This window comes from Lepidochelys kempii, chromosome 17 (assembly GCF_965140285.1).
Source record: "Lepidochelys kempii isolate rLepKem1 chromosome 17, rLepKem1.hap1, whole genome shotgun sequence".
Taxonomy (NCBI): Eukaryota; Metazoa; Chordata; order Testudines; family Cheloniidae; genus Lepidochelys; species Lepidochelys kempii.
In genome coordinates, this window is record NC_136396.1 from 21,370,148 (window position 1) to 21,390,861 (window position 20,714).

The 20,714-nt window shown below is 55.6% G+C and overlaps 1 protein-coding gene across 1 annotated transcript in view; it reads right to left on the reverse strand.

Moving 5' to 3' along the window:
- The window catches only part of TMEM132E (transmembrane protein 132E), a 235,336-nt gene extending 217,768 nt beyond the window's left edge, over positions 1-17,568 (reverse strand). Inside the window, exon 1 of the mRNA XM_073315392.2 lies at positions 16,839-17,568. Within this exon, the coding sequence (XP_073171493.1) occupies positions 16,839-16,893 (55 nt within the window). The 5' untranslated portion in view covers positions 16,894-17,568. The remainder of the gene's footprint in view (positions 1-16,838) is intronic.
- Between the last annotated feature and the right edge of the window lie 3,146 nt (positions 17,569-20,714).

Here is a 20,714-nt window from a genome sequence, read left to right on the forward strand (position 1 = left end):
AAACAGAGGCACGGAGAAATGAAGTGACTTATCCAAAGCTAAAGAGCAGGTCAGGACTAGAACCCAGGTGTCCTGACGCCCAGGCCTGTGCCCTCTACCTAACCTATCCTGAGGTCAGCACATCCTTCAAATGTGCTCGGAACCAAACACAGGGCACGTTCCTTTTGGCTTCTTTCTCATGAATAAAGGGTATTTGTCATTAAAGCCCTGTAGGGGTTGATTTGCTTTTACATTAGAAATGCAGCTCTTGTCCACCCTTCTTTTTTCGTGGATGGCTCTGTGGGTGACTACAGAACGGCTGGGTTGATGAGGTCAGTTTATTATTATTTAATATTTCTCTCATGGTAATGCTGAAAGACCATAATCAGCTGGGCCCTAATTTTGCAGGGGCAGTACAGACAAATATCAAGTGTCACTCCCGTGCTATTCTGTTCTGTACAGGTTGTTATACCACGCTCACCACCTTAGTATCTGCGCACCTTCCAGAGGGGCATTCAGCTACACCCGTCACTCATTTGTTCCCTCGTCCTCTCCCAAGGGTGAGACGTGTGCGCGATCAAGTGGGTTTTTTTAATAATATACACACACACGTTGCTATGGGTGTGTATCAGAGAAGGCGCTGTCAAAGAAATGCCTTGCATTTGGAGCAGATGGTGGGTCAGTTTGGGATGGTCCTTAGTTCCTGGCAGAGTTCATTCCAGTCTGGGACCAGCCCTTTGAAAGCTCCGTCTCCTGCACAGATGTGGACTCTCTTGTTGTAGAGAGACCTACTGTGCCAGAGAAGTGATGCCAGCACCCACAGTCTGTGCCCCAGAGAGCTTACAATCCAACAGGGTGACAGAGAAGTATACTAAGATGTACACAGTACGCTGGGTGTGATCACAGATTTGCACAGCTTTCTCACAAGTACCAAGGAAATGAAACCCAAACGGGAAGGAAGGAAGTGGGTTTTGGTCAGGCTGTTTGAAACAGGTACATGGGGAGGAGGTCGGTTATTTTGATTTGGGGGAGGGATAGCGCAGTGGTTTGAGCACTGGCCTGCTAAACCCAAGGTTGTGAGTTCAATCCTTGAGGGGGCCATTTAGGGATCTGGGGCAAAAATTGGGGATTGGTCCTGCTTTGAGCAGGGGGTTGGACTAGATGACCTCCCGAGGTCCCTTCAAACCCTGATATTCTATGATTGGCACCCATTTCACTCAAATGCCAAACATACAGGAGGGAGAAAGACTCTCTTTGCTAAATATTCAGTGCTCCTGCTCCTTTGGTTTGAGAGATTAGAAAACTCCCTCTGGAGACCACCAGCAGAAACAGGGAAGCTAAGACTGGGTATGTCTAAAGTGAAAAAGAAGAAAGAAACCATTTTTTAAAAAGCCTTTTCATGCTTTTCTTTATCCACCATAAAGAAGAGAAAAAAAAAGAGCTCAAACCCAATTGTTTAGCATGTCACCTTTAATTAGCGGAGGTGAACTTTGCCGAGCTCCTAGGACCAGAGTGATGCACTGTATGATTATAGATGTGTCACAGTGTGCACGTGGGTGTGCGCACGCTCATTTGCTTACTCACCTAGATCCACGCATATTTCAGACCAGAGGGGAGGGGAAGGCAAAGCCGCCTCGGAAAGGGGAGTGGCATCCGATATGGATTTTATTTGTGTGAACAGTTTGGGTGGCCAGCGCTCTCTTCCTTTCAGGCAGCATGTGCTAAATTAATGAGATGTCTCTGAGATGAATCACCGTGCAGCCTGGTGGCGGTCAACTGCGTTGCCGGCCGGCTTTGAACATAACTAGCATTCCTTTCACAGGAGTTTTACCTTCTAATACATCAGGGCTCAATAGAGAGAGAAGAACATTACTGTTCTGAGAACTCGGCCGTGGACAGATCAGCTTTGCATGCTTGTCAGGGACAGGAACGCCTGCACACACTCATAAGAACATCATTCCTGCAGAGGAAATCAAGGAGCCTAACGCATCTTTAAATTCATAGGGAACAAACACACTGTTCTGATGTGCACTTTATCTTTAAAAGGGCCTACTTGTTGCTAGGATGCAAAAATGAACCCAGTGGCAAGCAACAATTCAGCCTAGAGTTTAAACCTGCATTAGGATTCAAGGCTCTCGGGACAAAATCATCTCCTGGCATATTTCGAACACACTGCTTCTCATTCCTGTGATCTTCTCCTTCCCTTAAATGCTTCCCCGCCCAGCCTTCACCCAGCTGGCTTGGCAGATCAGAGAGAGGCAGGGTTTTCCTGTGTCCAGCATAACAACCCAGGCAAATTAAAATGAGCATGGAGGTGGGGGGATAAGAGATGAAAGGCACTTCCTTATTGGTACCCCAAGCAGGATCCATGCAGCAGAGGAATTGCTCCAGCCCAGCCCTGTCCCCCCACCTGGCTGATAATTACTCTGCAGTGCACGGCACCGGGATGGGCAGCGGCCTGGGCAAGTGCCAGTCAGGAATTTCTGCCGCTCTCACACAAAGGGGAGCATCAGAGATGGCAGCCTGAGGAGGCCTCTCCCTGGCACTGCCAAGCTGCCGGCTGAGCCAAGGGGGTGAACAGAAGCAGGGGGGCCGGCTCTGAGCCTGATGGACAGGAAGCTCTTTGGATAGCCGAGTGGCCCCTGAGCCCAGATGCACTCTTCCATCTGTCCATCCATCCTATTCTCCTCTATCCATCCATCCATCCACCCACCCATCGTATTCCCCCATCCAGCTATCTATCCATCCATCCGTCCAGCTCTTATCTATCCATCTATTGCACTCTCCCCAGTCTAGCTACCGATCCATCCATTGTCCAATATGCCCCTCTACCTACCCGTCTGCCCAGCCAATCGCAGCGGGATAAAGGCTCTCCCTCCCTGGCCTTGCTGGTGCTCTGACATGAGCAGAGCTGCCCCTTTGTCTGCCCCCCACTCTGCTGGAACAGGAAGGGGAGCCAAGCAAGAGGAAGGACTCTAAGCCCCAGGGTTGCTCATGCCATTTTGGGGCTGCGCTCTCCCATGGGGAGTGCGGGCCTAGACGGGAACAGGACGGTCGGCTTTGGAGAGAAGCTTGTGCGGAGGCACCAACAGGAGGTGATGGTGAAGGACAGCTCTTCCTCCCCGGTGCAGGGCTGGCCTACCCCAGGGCGACTCCTTTCCCCTACACTGAGACCTCTGCAAGGCAGGGCCTGTCTCTCGCTGGGCTTGAGCAGCGCCTGGTAACACAACACATGGTAAAGTGAATGGGCCTGCCTGGCGCTGGGGAGAACCAGGAGTAACTCCCCTGCAACCCATGGAGTCATGTCAGCACGAGCGGTCCAATTGCGCCGTGCCGTCTCCCACCCACAAGCAAGGGCTGACCCATGCAGTGCCATCAGACCTTTTGCCCAGCTGTTCGGTAACAGCGTCGGAGGAGCCCATCGCCCTGCTGAACCCAGACAATGCTTCCATCCCACCAGACCGGCCCCCGTCACGTTTGCACAAGCGTCCCCAGCTGTCTGGTGGGTACGTCCGGCTCTCTGCAGGGCAAGTGCCCCCCTGTCCTGCGGGGAGTGATTCACGGGTGGAATCGGCTGCTACAAGTACAAAGGGACATGGGAAGCGACAAGATGCCACGCTGCAGCGGGCACCTGGCAGCTCACAGGTAGTGAGCACCTGTCCCCTGCCAGAGAGCAGAGAACTGCAAAGGGGACACGGAAAGAGGATGCTGGTCTGTAGACGCTAATGACAAAACCCAGCCTGCCTCCGCCCGACCATTAGCATCTCAATGGGGAAACCAGAGGGCTGGGCAAAGGACGGGAGCGCTGTATGCTCCCAACAGCTGGTTACGTGCACTGGCAGGGAGACCACGGTGTCCCCCGCGCTGCTCCCTCCTGCTTAACGGCATGTTTCACCGCGGGGCTGGCTGCACCGCCCGGGGAAAAATAAACCGAAAGAGCCGCGTCTGCCCAGGAAGGTGCGGGCTGGAAAGCAGAGAGCTCTGCTGCTGTAGGGGAGCACCCCCCCCCCCCGCTTCCCCATCCTGGAGAGCCCTTCCCCAGCCCAGCATTGCCTCCCTCATTGCTAATGGGGTCCTGCGGGCTGGCGGGGGGCCATGTTCCATAAGAACGGCCAGGCTGGGTCAGACCAATGGTCCATCTAGCCCAGTGTCCTGTCTTCTGACAGTGGCCAGTGCCAGGGGCTTCAAAGAGAATGAACAGAACAGGGCAATTTACTGAGTGGTCCATCCCTTGTCGTCCAGGCCCAGCTTCTGGCAGTCAGAGAGGTCTAGGGACACCCAGAGCATGGGGTTGCGTCCCTGACCATCTGGCTAATAGCCATTGATGGACCTGTCCTCCAGGAACTGATCTAGTTCACTTTTTAACCCTGTTATAGTCTTGGCCTTCACAATCTCCCCTGCAAGGAGTTCCACAGGTTGACTGTGCATTGTGTGAAGAAATACTTCGTTTTGCTTGTTTTAAACGGGCTGCCTGTTCGTTTCATGGGGTGACCCCTAGTTCTTGTTATGTGAAAGGGTAAATAACACTTCTCTGTTCACTTTCTTCACACCGGTCATGATTTTATAGCCCTCTGCCCTATCCCCTCTCAGTCGTCTCTTTTCCACACTGAACAGTCCCAGTCATTTAATCTTGCCCCATACAGAAGCCGTTCCAGACCCTGAATCATTTCGGTTGCCCTTCCCTGTACCTTTTCCAGTTTATAATTATATATCTTTTCTGAGATGGGCGACCAGAACGACACACAGGATTGAAGGTGTGGCTGTACCACGGATTTATATAGCGGCATTAGGATATTTTCTCTCCTATTAGCTATCCCATTCCTAATGTTCGCAAGTCACATTGTTGGCTTTTTTGACTAATGCTGCACATTGAGTGGCTGTTTTCAGAGAACGATCCACAGTGACTCCAAGCTCTCTCTCCTGAGCGGTAACCGCTAATTTAGACCCCAGCACTTTATATGTAGAGTTGGGATGATGTTTTCCAATGTGCATTACTTTGCATTTATGAACATTGAATTTCATCTGCCATTTTGTCGCCCAGTTGGATGAGATCCTTTTGTAACTTTTCACAGTCAGCTTTGGACTTAACTATCTTGAGTAATTTTTTGGGCTGTCAAATAATTAAAAAAATAATTGCAATTAAATTTAAAAAATAGTTGCAATTAATCACACGGCTAAACAATAACAGAATACCAATTTAAATTTAGCATGGAAGCATGTCCTCTGGAATGGTGGGTGAAGCATGAAGGGGCATACGAATGCTTAGCAGATCTGGCCTGTAAATACCTTGCAATGCCGTCTACAGTGGTGCCTGTTCTCATTTTCAGGTGATTTTATAAATAAGAAGCGGGCAGCATTATCCCCCGTAAATGTAAACAAACTTGTTTGTCTGAGCGATTGGCTGAACAAGAAGTAGGACTGAGTGGACTTTCTAGGCTCTAAAGTTTTACATTGTTTTATGTTTGAGTCCAGTTATTTTTGTACATAATTCTACATTTGTAAGTTACGCTTTCACGATAAAGAGATCGCACTGCAGTACTTGTATGAGGTGAACTGAAGAATATTATTTCTGTTGTTTACCTTTTTCACAGTGCAAATATTTGTCACCAGAAATAAATAGAAAATGAGCACTGCACACTTTGCATTTTGTGTTGCAATTGAAATCATTACATTTGAAAATGTAGAAAACATCAAAAAATATGTATAATAAATGTAAACTGGTATTCGATTATTGTTTAACAGTGCAATGAAAACTGCGATTAATTGTAACTATTTTTTTAATTTAGTGACTTTGTTCTGTGTTAATCGCTTGAGTTAACTGAGATTCATTGACAGTCCTTGTAATTTTGTATCATCTGCAAATTTTGGCACCTCACTGTTTACCCCTTTTTCCAGGTCATTTATGAATATGCTGAACCTCAATGGTCCCAGTACAGACCCCTGGGGGACACCACTATTCATCTCTCTCTCCATCCTGAAAACTGACCATTTAGTCCTACCCTTTGTTTTCTATCTTTTAACCAGTTACTGTTCCATAAGAAGACCTTCCCTCTTATCCCATGTTATGTTAATAGAGACTCAGTTCTCTCCTCCCATTCGCCAGCATCTGGATCTCCCTCTCTCCCCATTTGCTGTTGTGTGGATCCCCTCCCACCCCATTCACCACACGTGGATCCCTTTCCCCTCCCCTCCACAGGGTAAGTACCAGCACAGAGCCAGCCCAGTGATGTCCAAGTGAAACCAACTGTCCCATTCCCAGTCTCTACAAATATACAACTAAAAGGAGGAGATGCAGAGGCAGTACGGTCCAGCACACCAGGATGGGCTGAGACTCTGAACATCTATTCCCTGCTCTGCTACTGACCTGCTGGATGACTGTGGGCAAGTCACTGAACCCCTCTGTGCCTCAGTTTCCCCATCTGTAACGCGAGAATAAGAACACCCACTTGATGCGGGACAGCACTGAAAGTGCATGCCCAGGAATTAACCTCTTTCATTCCAAGGTCTCCGAGCGCTTTGCGCACATATGCTGACGCTTCTCATCTCTCACTGGCTGTAGGGCTTATCCCATGTGTGCCTCGGGGGGGTACCTGAGACACAGGAGCGGGGAAGCCCAAGTCCTCCCAGCCCTTCGCAGAGCAGCTTCGTTACCGTTATTAATTAGTAGCCTGGGGAGGAGTGGCACTCTGGGTTTGTTTTGTCAATCGGAACATTAAGAAGGTAATACAGCCGCGCTTGGGAGGGGATCATTAATCTCCTATTAAAATCCCTCCGCTTGTTTGAAATGTCGGGATTGGAAAGCACGTCTCTTTCACGGGCCGCTTCCCCTGCTAATGAAACCATTCCGCCGGCAGGGCTCTCTGCGCCGAGTCGCTCTGAACCCCTCTGGGCGACGCGGAGGCGGGCGGCATTGGGGCTGTGCAGCCGCCAGGCCCCCACTAGGGCAACGGGGGAGGGCCCATCCCTCGCCCGTGAGTGGGCGCAAAGCAGGAGCAGCCTCACAAGGGCTGATGGAGCAATGGTGGCGTTCAGAGGAGAATCAGGCTGAGTAGGGAGGGGTAGGGGGGCTGTAAGAGCTCTGGGGCAGGGACTCTTTGTTCTGGGTTAATGCAGCACCTCGCAAAATGAGGTGCTTGGCCATGACTGCGGCTGTTCAGTGCTATTGTAATACACCTAATAAATAAAGTACAGCGCCTAGCACAATTTCGTGCTGGTCCACGATTAGTGATGTTACGGGCTACTAAACAATGTACAATGCCCATTACAGCGGGGTGCTGGTCCATGACTGAGGCTGTTCGGGGTGCTACCGTAATACACCTAATAAATAGCTAGATGGCATTTGCTGTCGATGGGTAACACTGTGACCCCCCACATGGGTGCCAGGGAGAATCCCCAATGCCACCCTGCACAGCAGGGAGCTAGTACCCTGTGAGTGCCAAGAGGGGAGATGTGAGTGTCACCAGCAGCATCAAGCCAGCCCAGAGGGAGGGGGGTTGTGACCCTGCTCCTTCCCACTGCCGCCCGGGGCTGGGGGTGATCCCATGCTGCATCCTTACAAAGCCTGGCTCCCCCCCAGGCATCCTCCAGCTGCTGGAGCTGCAGCACTGGCTTTCAATGCCCCCTGCAGTGGGCAGAGACGGCTCGCCCCCACCCCCACCCCCACCGGCCCTGCTGGCTGACTCAACAGGCCCACGAGGACACAGTCACACAGCCAGCATCCCACACTCAGCGGGGTCACCCGCCAACTGTTCGGGGGGCACTACCCGCCCCGGAGCCAAACCCACCCGGCCCAAGGTACCTGGCTCCTCACAAGGTAAGGGCTGGTGAGAAGCAGCAGTAACTGGCTTGCATGTTTGCTGGTCTGTCATCACTAGCCCTCCATTCCCCAGCCCCACCTGGAGGGGGCGCCTTGGGGCTAATCACTGGGGGTGAAATAACCAGATCCCCCGTGGCCATAGGGTTGGATTAGGGCAGGATCAGCCACCTGTCAACCTTGCCGTTTAACAAGGGGTGGGCGGGGAGCTTTGTTCATTCCAGTCCCCATCTGATCTGCGTGGAATGCCAGGGGCTCTCTGCACCAGTTAGGGGGCCAGCTCCCGTGTCCTGGCCAAATTCCAACCCATCTGATTCAATCTGCCCTTCCTTAAAAGCCCCCTAGCAGCTCCAGTGGGCTTGTCCTAACTGCCTGCTCTCAACTCCCCAGAAGTGTTGCTGTGCGCTGTGACACAGCTGCCACGCTCCACTCCAGAGGCAGCTGCATTTCAGTGGTGGACAAAGCAATTCCTATAGCTATAGAGCTCGACTGCAGCTAGCCGCCCCCCACCACCGATATGGGGTGCACAAAGATGGGGCAGAGTGCACAGGGTGCAAGGGGCTGGGTGCCAAAGGTGGGTAAATTCTCTGTGCCCTACCCTCAAGGGTGTTGTGCTGTTATGCACTGCCTAGGCGAGGCGCTCAGATACAATGGTGCTGGGCAGGATATGAGAACCAGGCCAGAATCCACCACTGGAAATTCTGGCTGAGTCAACCGCAATCCCCCCAGTGGACTCTGGCTGCAGGACACCCCCGTACCAGCGCAGCTGAGCCAAGAACACACTCCAGCCATGCTGTCCCCCACAGGTACGATCCCACCCACTCCCGTCCCAGGGAGAGAGGAGCTGCCTCCGGGGAGCTCACCCCATGCTGAGCGCCACTCGCTGGCTGCCCGTCAATGCTTCGGGACCCCGTGTTCTACCCAGTGACCCCGCTCTCCACGGTGGACATCACTGATCTCGCACTTGCTTCCCTCTTCCCCTCCCCAGCATCGCTCCCTGGTTTTGGTGGGGTCCCTCCTGGTTTACGCCAAAGGGGAGCAGGGAACTGGTCCCCTCCAAGGGCCTCGCACGTGCCCGCTCCACCGAGAGCTCTCTGCCCTGCAGAGCGCAGCGATCTTCCTGCGGCCGAGGGCATGGAGGGGACGTCCTGCCAGCTGGCCCGGCGCCTCCCCGCAGAGACAGAAACACCACTGCGCCCCTGCCACTGGTCGATTTGGGCCCAAGCTCCGGGAGAGCGGAGGGATTTTCAAGGCTGTGGGGTTGGGAGTGGTGCAGGGACACACCCGCTGTGGGAGAGAATGCCATCCTGGGGGCCTCCTCCTACATGGCACAGTCCCTGGCCCCCCCACTGCCTGCAACACCCCCAGTTTCTCTGACGAGCTGAGCCCGCCCCAACCAAACCCAGGTGCGCTCTCACAGAACCCACCCGCCCCTGTAACCAGAACCCACCCTTCCCCTGGCCGCTCCCTCCTCCGGACCTTCTGTACCTGGGACAGTACGGGCCGCCTCTGAGATGCGGTGTGGGAGGCTGACCCACCGTCCCCCTCTTGCCCTACTCCAGCCCCAGTGCACACACGCACGCACGGACACACACAAGGTATGTGCACGCACACCCCAATCACCGCCCTGGCTTACATGAACACGTGATCAATCCATCCTTTAACACCAGCGAACGGGCCCCTGTCTCCATGTGTCGGCCATCAGGATAGGTGACTCTTATCTCTAGGCTTCCCATGTACCCCAGACGCCGCCTGTATGCCCCACCTTCTCCTCCCCCGTTCCGTCTTGTTCTCCATGCCTCCCACTCCCCTCGCTCAGGTATGGAGCTGCTCCCCCACGCCCGGCCAGCCCAGCGCCCTCCCCCACCTCCTTCCAATCCACCCCCAACTAGGATCCTTCCCACACGCCACACATCCTTCCACACCCTCCCTTATCTAGACGGGCCTCCTGTGGCTGCCCTGCAAAGCTCCACATGGTCCAGCCCTGTCCACTGAGCCAACCCCCACCCCACACCTGGCTAACCTGCCCGTCCCCTGGCCTGGCCAGCACCAGGTCTCAGGGGTTTGCTCACCAGCTGAGACCTGAAAACTGCTCCCATCTCCCTTGCCCGCAGTTCCTTCCAGCACTGATCAGGGAATGGGGGGCAAGGGCTGTTTTGCCCTGCGTGGATGGATCAGCCCTCCAGGGTCAATGGGAACCGGCACAGGGCCGTAGGTTTCCAAGGGCATTCATCACTCAGACGTGCTGTCGGCGGCTCTGATCCAGCACCCACTGGAGCCACCAGAGAGTCAATCAAACTGGGCCTGTGTAAGCCACACTGGCACAGTCTTTGTCCCTGCCTAGTGACTGGTCCACATGAGAGGATAAAAGCCTACTAGTGCTACTGGCTAACAGAGAAGCTCCTTCAGCTGAACGGAATGCGGGAATGGGGGGCAAGGGCTGTTTTGCCCTGCGTGGATGGATCAGCCCTCCAGGGTCAATGGGAACTGGCACATGGCCGTAGGTTTCCAAGGGCATTCATCGCTCAGACGTGCTGTCGACGGCTCTGATCCAGCCACCTAACCTGGATCCATCCGGCTTTCTGGGGTTGGAAACTTTCAGCAGAGCGGAGGCTGGATGTGCACAGAGGAGGAGATTTCTGCCTGGTGCTGTAACTGATGCTAAACTGTCAGCTTCTAAAGATTATCTGCTGGGATGGTATCAATATAGAAAAAAGAAAAAATCAAGCTGATTTCAGCAGCCAGCCACCAAGTTTATAGCACATCTCCATCTACTGGTCTTAAAAATTCACGGTGCTGCTCCATGCAGCCAGAAGCACCGTCCGCTCTTAGCGTCTGGAAGAGGAAAAGGGTCATTTTCCCAGCCAATGACTCCTACAAACAATCTCCATGCAATTCTCTCTCCCCTTTTCCAACGGACCAGGCTCTAAATCAGCTCCCCTGCTCCGAAACGCTCTCGGGAGGCAGGAACCTGAAGTAGAGAGGAGGGACGCGTAATATTTTAAAGGCAAGCGGCAGGGTTGAAAGACCGCGGCTGTGTTTCCGGTCGAGGAGACCACAGGCCACTGACAGCCCCTGCTTTACGATGCTCCCGCTTGATAAACCCGGCAGGTCAGGTTATTTCACGCAGGCCACACCATCACCCTGCGAGATCAAAGCCAGGACCGGAGCTACGCCCCAGCCCCGCAACCGATTCGAAGCCCAGTGGCACTGCTGGGCTTTTGATGAGGCCCTGGGGTTGCAAATAAGGAATCAAACCCAACACCTCCCCACACACCCAGCCCCATAGCAGCTTGCTGGGACGGTGCGGCCACAGTGGCCCCGGGCGTGGGAATCTGTGGATAACTGATGACAAGCAGAGCTGGTTTACGAGGCCCCCAGAACTGGCAGCCACGGGGGATTCCCCAGTTTGTGGCAGGGTCTTTAACCTCCCCTGGGACGGTCTGCCAGGCCTGCTGCTGCCTGTGTGCTCACATCGGCACTGCAATCCAGGGCCCAATTCACTTCAGGCAGACGGAGTGAATTCGAGCCAGGGCTAGGTCGACATCCAATCCACTCTGGCACTGGGCCCGCACCCTCCCCACACAGCGCGACTGGGTCATGAGAGGGGAGAGCAAAGAGATCGGCCAACACCCCAGCCAGAGCATGGGGCGGAGGAGTGGGGGAGCAGGGGCAGAGCAAGGGCCCTCCACCTGGGGGAGCTGCTGCTCTTCCAACAGCACGGGAGGGGAGGGGGTCACAGCCACCCTTTCATGTTACTGCAGCAACCTTAAATAGTTTATCATTTATTTGCTCTCAGGAGGGCAGGCAAGCCGAAACACTGGGCTGCGTTTAGCTACAGGTCAGGCTCTAGGCACACTTCGGCTGCATCCTGCGCCTTTCATCTCAGGCTCTCTCCAGAGGTGGGTAGATATTCCCAAGGGGGAAACTGAGGCACACAACCGCCAAGTGACTGGTCACGCTGTGAGTCACTGGCAGATGGGAAAAGAGTCCTCACTCCCAGTCCAACGCTCCCTTCCATGTCAGTGCAAAGTATTAGTCAATGGAAAGGCCAGGTCACCAGTGACCTCATCACACGTTCAAGGGGTTCCACACCCTTTGAGACAACTCATCTCTGTGCCCTTTTGAGCTCCATGTTCTCCTTGAGTCATGCCCCAATCCTGCCAAGTGCCTGCCAAGCCAACGACACCTTCCAGGATTCCTACAGCTCCCCAGTGAACAAGGCTTTCCCGGGCTTTTCAGCTTCCTTTCCAGTGTAAATGACTCGGGCAGCTTTACCCCTCCGACTCCCGCACCTCCGGGGTTCACACCCACATGGCCTCGCTCCAAACCCTTGTTCTGGATGGAGACACAAAGAGCTGACCTTACCCAGGGTCTCCAGGGCTGCTGGCTCTGTGGTAAGACATTTGCAAAAGCCAGTCTCAAAACAGCCCATTTGCTTATCAAAGCCAAATTGTTCAAAGGCTGCAGAATAGGAAAGGGGTGGGGGGTGCAGGGGTGGAGGGTGTCAAGTTCTTACTAAGGCACTAAATTAAAAAAGGAACAGAGGAGAAGGGCCCTGATTAGCGGCAAACTGACCTTGGCAGCAAATGCAAGTAATTGGCGAGAAAGGGCTTATAAATTATGAGCTTTCAGCACCTGCATTCCCCAGCTCGCCGGAAGCCAAAAGCCAGTGCAGGTACTGAGACCTTCAGGCGTCCATCAGAGGACAGAGCACGAGGGGGCAGTGACTCACAAGGAAGCTCAGCACTCTCGACAGCAGGTGGGCCCTGATCCTGCGCACGGCCCACCTCCCACTGCTGCAGGATCCGACCCCAGAAGCTTCTGACGTATTGCAAGTCACTGAAGGCCGGATTCAAAGTCTGGTGAAGTGGATGGGGATCTCTGGAGGGGCCCGGAGCAGGAGCAGAGTGAGGCGTTGCTGGACAAATAGGTGGGCTTCATGCACCCGTCTGTCAGCATGTCTGGTTACCTCTGCAAAGTAGCAGGGAGTTCGCTGCGCCCTCTTGGAAGGAGGCTGGGCTGCACAGAGGTGAAGGAGGTGCAATGCTGTCTGGTAATGAAAGTCGGGGGCAGAAGGCTTAAGGCTCAGGTGCGGCTTGGAAAATCCTCCCAGCCTACACACCTGGGATGAGCACTTTTAACAGGCTCTTAAAACATCGCAGGCTCGTTTCCCATCACTGGCCGGCAAGTAGGGTCAACACCCAGGCTGGGGAGCCTTCACGACAGCTTGGCAAGGCTGAACCCTGGGGGACAGGATCCGATCTACAGCTAGCCCCCCATTGAGACCGATTGCTCTAGGGATGCAGCGTGAAGACCTCCATGGTGTATCAATGCTGGCAGCTGGATTTCCCGGCATCAGAGCATCACACCCTCCTCTGCTGCCGGGCATACCGTCCAGAAGGAACTGCAGACTCCCCCGCATCAAGGGCCATTCCAGGACTTGCCTAGCAAGGGTTACAAAAAGACTCTGCCCTCCAGACAGATCAACCATGGCCCCTGATCACTGCAGGCTAGAGACACTGTGCATACGTGTCCCTTCCTCTATTCCCTCCCTCGAGCAGGGATGCTTAGCTCTGTATCCCATCCCATGTCCTCAGCTCCTACATGTGGGACCTGCCCCTGCCTTCACTTTCCATCATAGCACGTCAGAGTTGAATTGTATTGCCTAGTTCTAATGTCCCCAACTCCCTGCTTTTACTGTGTGACATTTTAGGGGGCAAGGAGGTTGGCTGAAAGCCCCACATTTTGATTGTCTAGATGTTCAGATACTGCAGTGCTGACAGACACACAGATAGATCAGCTAAAGCTTATTATTTATTATTATGCTGCTCAGATACGAAGAGACACTAAATATAGACAGACTCACCACTGAAATTCCTGACCTCAGGTAGAAAGAACCCCTGTGGATCTTAAAACACTGACGTCATTTTTCACCTTTTATGCTGTTTGTTTACCTTGCCCTTCACAGGGTTTGGCCTGAGGAACTGGAGGGGGGGGATTTCACTCACTGTTTCTAATCAGTTTGACTTTCTGGCTCTCCAGTGCTTGCACCAGGGACTTGGGGAAAACCAGGCCGGGGAGGGGGGGGTGGGATTTCTGTTGGTATGAACTTTTGTCAAAATATAAACACCTAAAGCTGGGAAGCAGCGCTGTGACCTGATCTTTATTTGCTTGTGGAAGGGGTGCAGGCCAGGCTCAGTGATAGCCATGGTAACCTGTGCTCTGCCGGGGTCTGACTCCGAAGACAAATGGTGACTTTCCAACTGATTTCCCTGGGCTCATGCCTGAGAGATACTAAGCCCCCCCAGCTCCTGGCACTTGTGCTCACATAACATGACACAATGCAACCTTGAATGGGATGGGGAAGAAGTCCTTTTCCCCACACGTCCCCCTCCCTATCAAGTAGATTAATATCTAATGAACGCGTGCATTTAGCAGCCTGCTCCTCAGAGTTACAGACTGGAGGCCAAATTCTCTGCTGGCGTAACCTGACACAGCTGCACTGACTTCAGTGGAATGGCACCGATCTACACCAACAGAGGATTTGGCTTGGGTTTTCCACGATCTCTCTATGTGAAATAATAATAATAAAAACAACACTCCTTCTTCTACAAGACGCATCTCACTGAAGAAGGAGCATGGGAAATCAGACCACAATTCCAGCTTCAAATTTCAAGGTAGATTAATTACCCAACACCACTTTCCCCATCTTCACAATCACTGCCACAGACATTAATTAGCATCGCCAATATGTGCTGGTTCCACTTTCCTTATTACCTGCCCACAGCTGAAGTTCTGGCCCCGGTTTTCGGGTCATCGGTTCTAACTCACCATCTGCTCGCTATCAAGGGAAAGAGACAGCGCGCTGACTGGAAACGTGGGTAAAGAGCAGGGAATATGTCGCTTCCATTCGGCGCCTTTTAATCCTACATAATAATTTATTATTCATCGCTTTTCTAACGAGGTTCTCTGAATTGCTACCGTCCAACCACCAACAAACGTGACACGTGATTGTCCTCACCACTTTTGGGAAAAATGATTATCCAGACACCCAAATCTGATAAAGCAGGAGGGGAAAAAAAACCAAACCACCTCTTCCCCATCACACAAGCCTGCCAGCTGCCAATCTTGTGGATTGCAAACACTGTTACCTGTTGTTCCTAAAGATCAAAGCCAATAAAACACAGCCCGGGAAATAAAACTTACAAGCAACTTGTCTGGAAGACAATGGGGAAAGCATTCAAGGCACTTAAGGGATGCTAAACAAAGTTACCGCGGCTCAGCATCCAGGATAAACCCTTGCTCTGCACATCAAGGATTTTTACAGCTCTGTCGGGAAAGGATGTGGAGAACACCCAGCCCTGCTGGTTAAAGCATCTAGTCCCTTCGTTTATTTCTACTAATTGACTTGGTTCCAAGAAGTTGTTTAAAAATCTGCTTATCTATCATCAGCATCCCTGCCTTCCAGTGGAACAGAGAAGTGGGGAGGGGAGCGTTTCCACTAAAGCGTCACTAAAGCTGGGGGGGGGTTAAGTCCCGTTTCCATTAGTCAGCAACTCCAGGAGCCTCAGGGCTCACGGTAAGTGCACCGCAAAGGCAACGCGGAACCCCACTTCCTCAGAACCGACGCCACAGTGCAGCGGGCGCCAGGGCAAGCCAGGACTCCGGTTACTCCGTCCACACACATCAGAGTCGGGGCGTGTGTGTGGGGGGCGGGGGGGGCGATTATGGCCAAAGAACGACCGCGATGAGCCCGGCAGTGAACATCTAGGGTACCCTGGGGCGCGGGCAGGGGGCATGCGTCCTGCAGGGGGTACTGCGCCCCAGGGGCCCCACATTAGCCAGGCTCAGCAGAACAGCGCTAATGGATAAATCCAGCCCTGCCACCTCTGCCTGGCAGCCGCGGGGGGGGGGGGTAAATAACCCACCCAAAACCGCAGCGAGGAGAACACCAAAAGCTGCCCTTGCGAGGGGAGCTGTCTGCACCCACCGAGCACGGTGCACCCATTGCATCCCTGCCAAATCACACCGGGGGGGGGGGGGGGTTCAGCAGCTCGCAGAGTGCAGCCAGCCACTCCTCTGCTGACTGTTACCTTGCTCAGCAAAAGGGCACCACCCAGCAGGTCCCGTAATCCCTAATGGCAGCAAACGGCTTCACAGCATGGCATGCCCACACTTCAATACATTACAGGGCTCAGCGAGCGATCTGAATGCAACTCGGGGAAAGTGACCATTTTCCGTAAGACTGCAGACAGGGGGAGGAGGGGGAGAGGGGAAAGACCTCCAGAGACAGGATGTACAGACAAACAAACAAACAAAAGCCAACAATCCGTCACCCCCCTGCCCCGCCCCCGAACAGGGAGCTACCAGCCCCCGCCAGGGCTGCAAAGACTGTGCATTTGATTGCATTGGTCTGCTGGATAAAGCTGTGAGATAATAGCAGATAAAGACTTGGATCTTTATCCTAAATCCATCGCCGTATTAAGAAAGCAGGAGACATGGACAGTTTATATATATATTTTTAAGCTCTCCCCCCCCGCTTCCCCCCCCGCGGGGAGCCCCACATTAGAAGCGCAATCTGTCCGGGCTCAACTCTAATCCTTGCCCTTTCCCTGGGGGGCAGGAGGAGATGGGACGAGGCAGAGCGAGGGGCAAGAACGGGGGCAAAAGGCTGGGGGCAGCCTAGAGCCCAAGCAAAGCTGGGGGAAGGAGGCAGAGCGGGATGAAAGCAGCCCCTTCCCCTGGCCGGGGGGGAGCGAAGGGGGGGCGGAGGATTGGAAGAGGCAGTGGGGTGGGGGGTCTGGAGGTGCAGGGAGGCATAGAGAGGTGCAGCAGAGGGGGCAGCGGGTTCGGGGGGCTGGAGGGGAGGGAGGGCTGGGGGTTGCAGGGAGGCATAGAGGGATGCCTCGGAGGAGTGGAGGGGGCAGTGGGGCTCGGGGGTTGCAGGGAAGGGGGTGCAGGAAGGCACAGAAGAGTGTGCAGTGGGGCTCAGGGGGCCGGGGGAGCCCCCCACCCCACAGTCCCCGCGCGGGCGAGCTCTTACCGTGGGCCAGCAGCGCTCCGAGGCAGCAGAGCAGGGCGGCGGGCCCCGGGGCCATGGCTGTCGGTGGGGTGCGCGGCGAGGTGCGGGATCCACCCCCGCGGTGGGGGACAAACAAATCCAGCCACGTGCGGTCCGGCCGGGGCGCCCAGCTCAAGGGGGCGGGGGGGGAGGGGGCAGCACTGGCGGCTACTGCCCTGCGCCTCCCTCTTACCTACCCCCACCCCCGCAGGGCGCCCTGAGCCCCGGGCACCCAAGGGTGCTGCGCGGGGAGCGCAAAGCCCTAACGCAGGAGGGGAGGGACCCGCTCAGCAAAGGGGGGTCCCCGGTAGGGGGGCAAAAGGGGCACCTTCCCCCCCCCCACAGGCAGGAGGGTCCGAGAGGAGCGGGCACTTGTATCCCCCCTCCCCGATCTGCTAAGAGGGTGCTAGGTGCCCCCCGCGGCTGGAACAGCGAAATCTCCAGGGGTTTATTCCAGTGCCGGGCCGCGAACTCTGCCCCAGCGCCCCGGCGGGCTCCGAGCTCTCCCCGAGCCGAGCCCGCGGCCAGCAGCAGCAGCAGGAGAAAGAAGCAAACGCGGCTCACGGATCCGTCCGGCCTGGCGAAGTTCCGGGAGGAAGTTTGGGGAGGCGGGCGGGCAGCAGCCTCCGGCGGAGCGAGCCGGGCAAGCTCCGCTCTCTCCGCCCGGCCCTCGGTCCCTCTGCGCCTCCCGCGGCCGCGGGGCGGGGAGACAGCGCCGGGCTCCGCAGGGGGGGGGGCGGCGGGCGGGGGGGGGGGGGCGCTGGGCCCCCGGGCAGCCCCCCTGCCCCGCAATGCGCGCCAACTTTTCCAGCAATGCAAAATCCAAAGCTCGCCCCCCCGCCCAGGTCCGCCGCCGGCCCGGGCGCAGCCCGTCCCTCGGGCGCGGGGCTGGCCGGGGTGCGGGAGCCGGAGCTGCCCGGGCTGGAGCCGCCGCGGCGGCAGCTGGTGTGCGCCGTGCAGGCGAGGCGATGCCAGCACACGCCGGCGGCGGGGGGGGGGGCGATTCCCCCAATGCAAAGGGCGGGGGCGGGGGGGGAGCTCAGGGAGGGGCCAGGCCAAGCTCCCCCCACCCCCAGCAGTTGCAATCCCCGGATCCTCTCTCCGGCAGCTGCACGGCGAGGACGAGCCGCGCTCCGGAGCCTGCGAGGCGATTCAGCGCCAGGGCGACTCCCCCCCCCCCCCATCTCCCCGCTCCCCCCCCATCCCTGCCAGGTTTCCCCGATCACGTGGTTTCCCCGGAGCTGCCTCATCCCCCCCCCCCCCCCCAGCTCCAGGTCTCCGCGCTGCGATCCCAGCCCGGTTGCAAGCCCAGGGCGCGAGGCGAGAGGCCCCCCCCCGGCTCAGCGCCGCCCGGCCCCCCGGGGCTGCTGTCCGTGCCCAGGATGCACCGTGCGCAGGGCCCCGGGCGCTGCAGGGCATTTCCCCCCCTCCCCCCCCAACACATACTGCGGGGGGCAGCTGGAAGGGGCCATTGTCGTGTGCACGGCCTCCCTGCTGCGACGGAGAGGCGGGGGTGCGACGTGCCCGCTGCAGGGTGCAGAGCCTGGGGCCCCTCCGGCGCCTTCCCCGCGCCCTGCACCTCGCACCCGGGTGGAGAGGAACCGCTGGGGTTCGCCCCTGCGCAAAGGCTTTGCCTTCATCTTGCAGGCTCCGTCTCCCTTGTGCCCGGTTTCTTCCCAAGGGCTTGGTCTCTGGCCCAGGTGTTTGCAGGCCACCCAGAAAGGCCACGTGGGCAGCTAGGCGCCCCCCCCATTCTAGCCGCTTAGCGCTGTGCTGGAAATGCAAAAGGGCTGGATGCTGGAGCTGGCTTTAGGCCCCTGGTTGCTGGTGTAGGAGATGAGCGGGGGGAGTGTCTGGAGGGCTTTGCTGGGCGACCCCATGATCCTGGATCGGCAGAAGGATCCCCAGGGACCGTGAGCAGCTGGCTAAAGTTAGAGCTGCCCTAAGACTCCCCTAGGTTGGGCCCCCAGGGTCAGGGATTGGCAAGGTGGTGTGACGCCATCCTCCCCGCCCGGGGCCTGTGCAAAGCGCAGCTTGGCCAAACCCCAGGACCTGGCATTGTGGCTGATGGAGCTGGTCACACCCACCCTCTTTTTTGTGTATAAACACACCTGGGCCGCAACAACAACAGACCTTGAACCAGGGTGGCGGGAGCAAAGACCCGCCTTGTGGTGCATCAGGTGCGTTTGTGTGCTCATGCGGGCATGCATGTGGGTGTGTGCATACACGCATGGGGCCAGGGGGCATGCATCTCCTTCCCCGCCCACGCCCCGGTGCACTGGGGGTTGTATATAAATACCCAGCAGCCTTTGGAGTCCATGACTCCTGAACGGCTTGGGATAGCTTCTCCATTCGACTGAGCTGCACAAGCTTATCTAACTCGAGAAGCATTTGAATGGTAAAGAAGAAATGCTCGAAGAAATGATGGATAAAGACGGCTTGAAAAGTTGGACTCCGTTCCCTTAATGTAAGAAATGTTGGGGGGGAGGGGAGGTTTCCCTGCCTTTGTTGTTTCTTTGTTTTTATTTAGACATTTGGGTCCTGTTTACCCCGATGTTCCTGGAAGATGCCGTGGGTGACTGGAGAACTCAGGTTCGTTACGTGAAATGCATCAAGCAAATGACGCCTGGAGAAATGGCTTTTCTCCCATTGTCTAAAGTTCTTGGGTCTGGCCTGTACCAGGTTAGCCCACGCACCCAGGAGAGGGCTGGTTTTGTCAGCCAGCACCCAACAGGCTGAGAACACTCCCCGTCTCTGTCTCCGTCACAGCCAGCAGGTCCACCCCCAAAGCCTGTGGTACAGAGCTGGGTTCTGTGCACAGCCATCTCCCCAGTCCTCACCCCTTCTCCCATACAGCAGAGCAGACCCTTGTAGGTTGCCCTATAGCTAAGACCCTCTCAGCCTGCAGAGTTAATGAATAACTCTGCTGCTATAGCATGTTTTCCCCACACAACTGTACGGAGGAAAGGAACATTATCTACATTTCACCGACAGGGAAACAGAGGCAGAGAACAGTGCAGGGACATGAAGGTCACAAAGCAGACGATACAGGAACAGAGCCCAGGTGCTGCATCACACTTCCCCCTTGCAAAGAAAATTTTTCTTGCCTCTGGTGTCTCTCCATGTGCACTCAATGAGGGGGAGGGACGGTGTTACACCAGGGCGGTTCTTCAGTTGAATTCAGGCCCAGGCCTTTATACAGTGCCATCAAAGCATCCCCTGCTTCCACCCTCTCCGTGTGAAATTAGCATGAGGCGATGATTAGCCTTGCGGCAGGCTAAGCTGTGAAATGAGCTCTCCCCGGCTTAGAATGGTATTAGCAAAAGAAGGGAGAAAGGTGTTGTTCTGCCATAGAAATCTGAGATAGGAGAGATCTCATAGGTCCCTTTACCCATCCTGCCAACACATGCATCCTGCCAATGCAGGCTTGTTCTTGGGCGTTCATTCTCCATCTCCCAGCGCTCACACACACCTGCTGGTTTGCTGCAATGTATCCCCCCATCTAGTTTTACCAGGAAATGTTGGCCGGCTTGCCCGTACTGGAAGAAGCCTCATTTACAGTGGAAGCACATCTGACATCCCCATTAATGCCAAAATAATTCATGGCAATTAACACTATTAACCTTGAGTAGCAACGGAAGTGACGGATGCTCCGGAGAGTTCCCTGCTCATTGCTATGCACAGCCCGTGTCTTCCCGGGCCCTGGGGGGCAGTGGGAGCCAGAACCCCGGTGAAGATACTCCTCTAGCCTTTGGCCCTTGCGGGAAATCACCAGGCTGGAAGGTTCCTTTCCGGATGATGCTATGGAAATAAAGCAGCAGGGCTCTCCATCCCTGGGAAGCAAATGAGAGGCCGAGA